The sequence below is a fragment of the Oryzias melastigma genome, linkage group LG18 (assembly GCF_002922805.2).
Source record: "Oryzias melastigma strain HK-1 linkage group LG18, ASM292280v2, whole genome shotgun sequence".
Lineage (NCBI taxonomy): Eukaryota > Metazoa > Chordata > Actinopteri > Beloniformes > Adrianichthyidae > Oryzias > Oryzias melastigma.
The window spans coordinates 3,947,338-3,955,115 of record NC_050529.1 but is presented as its reverse complement, the minus strand read 5'-3'; the positions used below and the strand labels follow the sequence as shown (position 1 = coordinate 3,955,115).

General features: G+C 40.4%; 2 protein-coding genes across 6 annotated transcripts in view; one reads left to right on the top strand and one right to left on the bottom strand.

The window, feature by feature from the left end:
• The window catches only part of LOC112139935 (cilia- and flagella-associated protein 44), a 40,139-nt gene extending 33,157 nt beyond the window's left edge, over window positions 1–6,982 (bottom strand). The window contains exons 1-8 of one of the 4 annotated variants that reach the window (XM_024262797.2): window positions 6,871–6,982; window positions 5,730–5,773; window positions 5,529–5,626; window positions 5,312–5,465; window positions 2,421–2,583; window positions 1,860–1,962; window positions 1,571–1,784; window positions 957–1,071 (exon numbers count right to left, since the gene is read on the bottom strand). In XM_024262797.2, the coding sequence (XP_024118565.1) occupies window positions 957–1,071; window positions 1,571–1,784; window positions 1,860–1,962; window positions 2,421–2,583; window positions 5,312–5,465; window positions 5,529–5,610 (831 nt within the window). In that variant the 5' untranslated portion in view covers window positions 5,611–5,626; window positions 5,730–5,773; window positions 6,871–6,982. Of the gene's footprint in view, window positions 1–956; window positions 1,072–1,570; window positions 1,785–1,859; window positions 1,963–2,420; window positions 2,584–5,311; window positions 5,466–5,528; window positions 5,627–5,729; window positions 5,859–6,870 lie in introns of those variants that run through there. The other 3 variants (XM_024262802.2, XM_024262801.2, XM_024262798.2) reach the window with 3 other exon arrangements.
• pum3 (pumilio RNA-binding family member 3) overlaps window positions 6,220–7,778 on the top strand; it is a 22,249-nt gene continuing 20,690 nt past the window's right edge. Inside the window, exon 1 of one of the 2 annotated variants that reach the window (XM_024262803.2) lies at window positions 6,220–6,317. Coding sequence is in view for 1 of the 2 variants with exons in the window: in XM_036216787.1 (XP_036072680.1) it covers window positions 6,417–6,479 (63 nt within the window). In the remaining variant the exon portion in view is untranslated. Of the gene's footprint in view, window positions 6,318–6,361; window positions 6,480–7,778 lie in introns of those variants that run through there. The other variant, XM_036216787.1, reaches the window with a different exon arrangement.

Below are 7,778 nucleotides of genomic sequence, written 5' to 3'. Positions count from 1 at the left end.
GCAGAATATCGGACTTCTACTCGCGGTTACATGGACAGGAATGCGCGCCGACACAGCCGGGGTGTGAACCTTGAGATTCACAGACGCGCGCACGCAGGCGCGAGCCAAGCTCAGGATCACATGTTGAACAGGCGGGAGCAGCGGATCGCCGCGCGGGGCGGGCTACAGGTTTGAGGCTTGGAGCTTGTGGAGCTCTGATTTAATAGGAACAGTCCACACGTCAAAAAAACGTATTCCTCGACATCATATGTGTATTCATTCTAAGAGAGACATCCACAGACGGACCTGGTAGCTCCTCCTACACGCGGCGCGGCGACAGAAACAAATTTTTGACAAGTCGCGAGCAGAAAATTCCCCGCGCGGGCACGCGAATTTATCACGCGAATCGCGTTCGGTGCTTCATGGCTCCTCCTCCACCCAGCTGACTGGAGGAATGACTGAGTAAGCGAGGCAATTGGACAGCCCGCCGATGTCCCGCCTCCAGAGCCATATACCTCTCTGTGATTGGTTCGTTCAGCACTGCACACAACAACTGTCATTCATATCAGCCTTGCGGGCCGCACTAACTGTAATCTTTCATATTGAGATGTGGGCCGCAAATCATCATCCCGGGGGCCGCAGATGGCCCGCGGGCCGCGAGTTTGAGACCCCTGACAAAGACGGTAGAAAAATAAACAGAAAGAGAAACTGTAGCTTCCCAGAAATTGATTATTTAAATCTTGATATTATACCTTTCAACCAATATAATCTGGTTCATTTCTCTGGTTTTGAAACTATAGTAGCTCCATCAATTTTCGATACGTATCAATTCTTGACATCCCGACCCCTTCTGCTGTTACTCCCACTGCCTGGTCAAGTTTTCAACATGTATCTAATATCTTTTTATAACCCTTGAAAACATCTTCACTTTAGTTGAGTGGTTCAGTCACATGTTAGGCTTAAAAGAACCTCCAAACCTCTCCATCAGGAAGTTCCAGGACGCCCTCGATATCACTGGCTACAGACTTCCCAAAGTGTCCCACGAGCTTTTCCAGTTTGAAACCGGTGAACGTTGTGGTCAGTTTCCAAAAGCTGAGAGAGAAAAGACCAGAGAGCAACAGTGATCGTGTGTCAGTCTGCAGTTTCTACATATCATGGGGGAATCTGTGATGTGAACATCACATCTTTAAACATCCTGGTCACTTTTTACAGAGAAACATTGTCTGCAGATTTCTGATTCAACCAGCCACTTAGATCTAAAATGAGACATCAGGTTATCCGTGTTTTTCAGTCAGCTTTGCATCAGAACACGTTTGATTTGCCAGACAGCCGCTGTATAAAAAAAAGCACAAACTAGTAACTCTGAATTCTGTTTTCTGTGCTGTTGAAACCTGCTGCAGCCTTTGCTTGTAACCTTTCAACTGTTAGCACGATCAACATCATTCCAATGACGTTGACTGTGCTCACAAATAAAACATTACAGTAGATCAAAGAACATAAAGACTGGAGCTCTGGTGTTATGGGGCTGAATGTTGCTGATGTACTAGTTCACTCCAAAAGGATGGTTTGACAGTGTGAGCATGCTTTTTACGTGATGTGTCTGCATCCCGCTGTGGTGAGCAGCTCCTGGTCGTAGTGGGAGAAGCTGACTCTGTACACCTCCTGTGACGTAGCCTGGAAGCTCTGCACCTCCTGCCTCCTCCAGTCCCACAGAGTCAGCATGAAGTCTGGCTCACCGCCCGCACTGAGCAGCGAGCCGCCGTCAGGGCTGAAGCTGACGCAGGTGTACCTGTGCTGTGTCCCGCCTGAAGACATGCGGATTCAAACTTCCCTGCTGCTGGGCTGGGGGGTCATTGATCAGTATAACCTGATCATCTTACCTTTGAGGATGCGATAGAGCCGTAAAGAAGGATATTCATAAACTAGGATGTCTGGAGAAGTGCCTTTCTCTGCTACAACGAAGAACTCTCTGGTAGGATGAACCTTACAAAAACAAACAAGGATTATGAAAACATCAAGTTGAAACAAAGTCCTTTTCAGATTTACTAAGGAATAGTACGTGTCTAATCAAGGGATCACAAATACTTTGGAATATATTGGAATCCGTCACGTAATGCTGGAAGTCCTGAAAGGTGTCTCTACATCTTATTAGTATATTATCATTAAAAAGCAAATAATAAAGTCATTCTTTAATTTTTTATTCAGTTTTTATTTTAACATTTTTTTTCCTTTGTTTATCGTTTTAATCAACATCAATGTTCAGAATTTTGGCCAATGTGTTGTTGTCACAGTGCTCTATCAATAGAGTTCCTCTGATTTGAATTACAAAAAGATAGAGGTTGATGTCTGGACAGAATTTCCAGAAGTGGACGTGTGCTAAAGCACAGAACGTTCCAGTCAAACTTGACCTCACTTTCAAAAAAGCTCTTCTGCCTACTTACCGTGATGGCCCCGATTCCTCCTCCGCTGCAAGACCGTAAATACCTCTGCTCCCGGCTGTCAACGTCCAGCAGGACCACCAGGTTTCCTGCAATGAAGATCAGCGTGTTGTCGTCCAGCAGGCCCAGGTTTGCTCTGCGCCTGCTGTCAAAACCAAACGAGTGACTGAGCGGAGATAAGGACCGGAATCTCATTCATTCACGTTTGCATTTAGCAGATGATTTTAGCGACATCAGGGGTCTGCAATCTTCAACACTTAAAGAGCCATTCGGGTCAACTTTTCTCCAACTAAAACCCAGTAGGAGCCACAAAGTCTTCAGTCACCCTTTAGAAAAATAAGATACTGATTTATATTGATCTTTTTGCTACTGACATGATACATTTAAATAAACTACTGCGTTTCTTTGGCATAAATAAAAAACATAAACTTGAAGAATAAAAAATTACTTAAAAAAAAAAAATAGTTTATTGACAGAGCTTTGCATGACTTCCTTTCAAAATAAAAGACATCCTTCACCATAGGATCAGGTCAATTCAGCAAATGCAATAGGAAGTGTAAAGTCATCGATTAAAAAATAGTTTATTTTACTGTTTCTGGTGCATTTCAGCCACAAATTCACAAATATAACCAACAAAAAAACGAAATCAAAGCTAATGAAGTGACCCATACCATATATTAAAACCATGAAGAACACTTAAAATCCTTGAATTTGTCAAAAAATAGAAAATCTGCTTTTTAATCGAGAAGATTATAACTTAGCATAGCTTTAATTCTATTTTTTTTTTTACTTCTGTGACAAAAGAAACTCAAAGTTCAGTCCAAAGTGTCAGTATGACACTGATAAACTAAATTGCTGGATTGATGGAGAATTACGGCTACTGTTGTTAGGATCCTCTGGGAATGATTCATTCCGTCTTTCAACTGTTTGTGAAAGAGTTGAATAAAGTTTAATTTACTTATTTTTTTAACCATACTATGCATTTACTTTTTCCTTCACAGTTTCCTTTCAATTTTTTACAACGTTTTTCTTAGCCAGACAGCCACAATGGAGGATAAAAGAGCCACATGTGGATCAGGAGCCGCACGCTGCAGACCTCTGAGCTACATCATTATTGGTGTTTCTTAGAACGGAAGGTCATTTGGGTTTGGGTGTGTTTCCCCCTATTTTGGCCAGGCTTAAGATTTAAAGAGCAATAACCAGTTGAAAGCTACAGACACCACAGTTTGATCAAGTATCTCCATCCATCTTCAGAATCCCTTTCAGGAGCCAACCTCACCACTGTAGGGTGAAGGCAGATCCACCCTCAACAGGTCCCCTGTCTGTTGTAGGACCGCACACTCCCACACACACCTAGGGACAATTTAGAATCACCAATTAACCTGTGAAGCATGTTTTTGGACTGTGGGAGGAAATCGGAGTGATTGGTGAAAACCCCCACATGGGCTTGTCTAGGGGTCTACAACCTGCGGCTCCGGAGCCACTTGTGGCTCTTTTAACCCTCCATAGTGGCTCTCTGATTAAAGACAACATAAAACAACATATTTTTTTCCCAAGTAAGGGTTGTTTAATTAGCATTAATCAATTAATTTAGATTAGTTAAATTTATAAATTTATGACTGAGGGGCACCATGAAGATAAACTACATAAAGGTTTTTACATCCCTGCTGACTTGAAGAGATCTTGTTTGCTCTATGATTCCTTCAGAATACTCCAATTTCAAATACTAAGCAAAACGTTGGTGAAGTGTCTGATCCTTTATTAGTTTAAAGTGCATATTATTGCATTCTGTCCAGAGCTGCACTGGAATGATGGCACAAGGGGTCTTTTATTTTGAAAGGAAATTATACGAGCTTCTGTTAAATGTAAAAAATATTTTTACACATTGAGAAAATGCTAGCTTCTTTTTAATGTTTCTGTTATTACCAATGCCACAAAGAAGCATATTTATATTATTATTATTAAATCGATTGTAATGAATGCACAGCAGCATCAGAATAAGACTTTGCGGCTCCTACCAAGTTTTGATCCGTAGAAAATGAGTCTTTTATTGTTAAAGGTTGCAGACCCCTGCACGAAGAGAAGATGCAAACTCCACACCAAAAAGACCCAGCTGGGATTTGAACCATATTCTTGATACTGTGAGACAACAGTGCTAACCACTACTCCACCATGCAGCCTCTGACCAAGCTTCTAAAAATCCAAAAGTTAATTAGAACAACTTTGTTCTTAACAACAGAGTTCGCAATGACATTTTCCAACACAGTATATTCCTAAATGCTGTACTAAAATAAAAAAAATATATTTGTGCTCACTGCCTTGTTTTAAATTATGACATAACTGTAATCTTACTGTTGAAGCAGTATTTCACTTCATGTGTAAAAAAAACTGAAATTTACATATTTTACTGTGAACTGATTTTTTATGACATCTTGTAATTATATGGTCAAAGACAGATTTACAATAAAGCTATTGAATACAGAATATTACTTATAAAAAATGTAATGGTACAAAAACTATGTATAAATGATAGACATTTCTATATTTACTCTGCTGCCACAAATAAAAACAACAGAAACAGCACCATTTTTTGTTAGATTAAAAACATGATCTAAATTAATAAACATTTGTTATTTTACACACAATTGTGTCATGAGTATAGAAAAACGGCTACAAAATATGATTTTTTATGAACATGTTTGTATTCTGCCTTTTTGGTATTTTTAACTGAACATTATTATGGGACAAAACTTAAACATTAAAAGAGAAAAAATGAGTCTAAATGTAAAGCTACTGGGTTAAAAAGTCTATCATTTTATCGATTCAACAAACCTGCCACACAGAAAACTGCCTTTTCTGTTTGACTTTTATGGGAGGATTTAAAGGAAGGATACGAGAGGAGAAGCAGGTCTTCTGGGATGCCCAGGCCCGGGCTGAGGAACGGTCTGGAGCACAGGTCCTCATAGTTGGAAGTCATGTGTGTAGACAGATGCTTCTGTGATTCCCCCTCAGCTTCCTGCTGCATCTCTGAGAGCTGTGGAGGGCTTCCTGTGAGGAGACAACTGACCTGATAACCTCTCCAGAAACCAAAGCCGGGATGACAGCTCGTACCTCTTTCACCTTTGGTGTTGTCCCGAGAGGCTGTTCCTGGTGTTCCACCTCCTCCTTTTCCACCAGTGTTGGTATCCGACATCTCCACTGTTCACTTCCTGCAGAATAAAGACAGCTGCTGCTCCACTTTTGTTTTACGTAAATGTCGTGTGAATTATTCAGGTTATTTGTGGTAAATGAAACAACAAAAGAAAAACTTACCAGTCTGTGTCCACCATCCTCTAAAACATGAATTACCCTGGACTCTAGATTCGGATGACAATTTTTTTCCGGAGTGATTTTCTTTTAGTTTAAAGCGTTGCTTGGCAACACATAAAGTCGAATAAACGCAAAGCATTGTGGTTAATGCAGTTCCACTCATTAAAAAATAGTTTAAATTGTTCCACTGAGGTCATGCAATTTATGAAAATTAAAGCTCAAATGTGAATGAGAAAATCACAACAGACTCCGTTTTTAATACTTTGGAGCCGGTTTTAAATAGATTTACCATAGAAATCGGTGTTTAAGTAACTATGGTAAACACGGTCTAGCCATTCAACAACAAATGTAAATGAAAGATAATTTAGAAAGCAAAAAGACAAGATAAAAGTTTTTGCTACATTTTTGAAAAGTATTTTCAGAATGTGTGCGACCCCTTTACGATTATTGCACATTGCAAAATAACAACTTCTGACTGTCGCAACAACACACGGTTTACGACAGCAACGGTCCAATCTGATTGGACGCTTTGGTGTCGTAAACCGTGGTGAAATCAGCACGCATGTTGGGAAGCGTGTTGTCGTCTGATTTGTAAGTTTGATCATTTTTATCTCTTTAATTTATTTTTTAGGTCATGTTATGCAAAACGTAGGATAATAAATAGACTTTTAGTTTTTACACTAGTATGAAATGTTCGGTCCAGACGAACGTAGAATATCAGAAGTTCAGCAGAAGCTGCCTTGGGTTAACGTGGTTAGTTCAACGCGATATTTTTAAAATATAAAATTAAACTAAACCAGCAGCTTAGAATACATTTAAAGCTTTCTGTATGGTTTAACTGGGTAATTATGGAGGAAAAACCTTTGCAAAGACTGTAAATGGTTCTGGAGACCAGATCGGGTCTTGAAACGAGGCGAAGGACGGTTGTGGATTTTAACATGTGCCGCAACATTTCCATCATAGGAAAAGGCGTGATGGTGGTAGATGAGTTTCAATACTTTGATGTTAACCTGAATTCCAGACTGAATTAAAGACGCTTACAGCCTATATGGCCTGAAACAAGACGCTCTATATTCTTGTTGTATGTCTGCAGTCATCTGTTGGAACAGCTTCTGAGCAAATGACTTAAAGTGGATGAACAAACCGGTAGAAGGTCGGTTCTATTTCCAGCTTTGAGAGCTGGTCGTCCAAACGAGGATGAAAGAAACAAATTCAGAGTTCAAACCTGCACTCACAGTTGACTGACTGAGTTTTCGGTTTCAGAACAGCTGAAGAGAGTTTGTTCAATCAACTCTTGAGTGGTTGAACTCGGAATCAGGTGTGAGTGTCGCAACTATGAAAAGCCCTGATCAATGGAGCAAAGACAGCACGATTCACCATGGGAACAGGAACAAACACCAATAGGGCTTCATACTTTACGGCGACAGAAATTGATGTGTTCCTACAAGCATATGCCAACTATGAGCACATTTTTAGCAAAAAGAGCAACACAGCAGCAGGGGTAAAACAGAGAGAGTTGTTGTGGGAGAAAATATCTGCAGAGTTAATGCGTACGTCTACCTTTGAATCATTTCAATTCAGGATAAGAACTAAATAATGTCAGGAAGGTGATTCTGTCACTTGTTAAGTAAGGAAAGCAGGTTGAAGGACTGAAAATTTGGTGGAATATTTGTGAAATTTTATTAAATAACCACTGTTTTGTAATATACATGTTTCAGTTTTTAAGTAAGGCAGTCTTGATGGGTAGAATATAAGTTGCATAGGGTTGGACATGTCTATTTTATTGTTGATGTACAGCCCTCAACCCAAACTCCAGTCCGACTGGATGCTGGCCTTCAGCGCCTGGAGCCCAATACCCCTGGGCTTGAGGGACGAAGCAGCTCATATTTTGAAAAGATTGCCTATGACTGTAGGTTTGGGGTCTTTTCATGCAGGGGGTGCTATGGCAAAAGCAATTCCTGAGTCTGCTTGCTTTAGATTGAATGCACCAGAACCTCCCTCCTAATTAAAGTGGAATAAAAAGGGCCTTACCTGAGCGGGAGCGACCCCCCC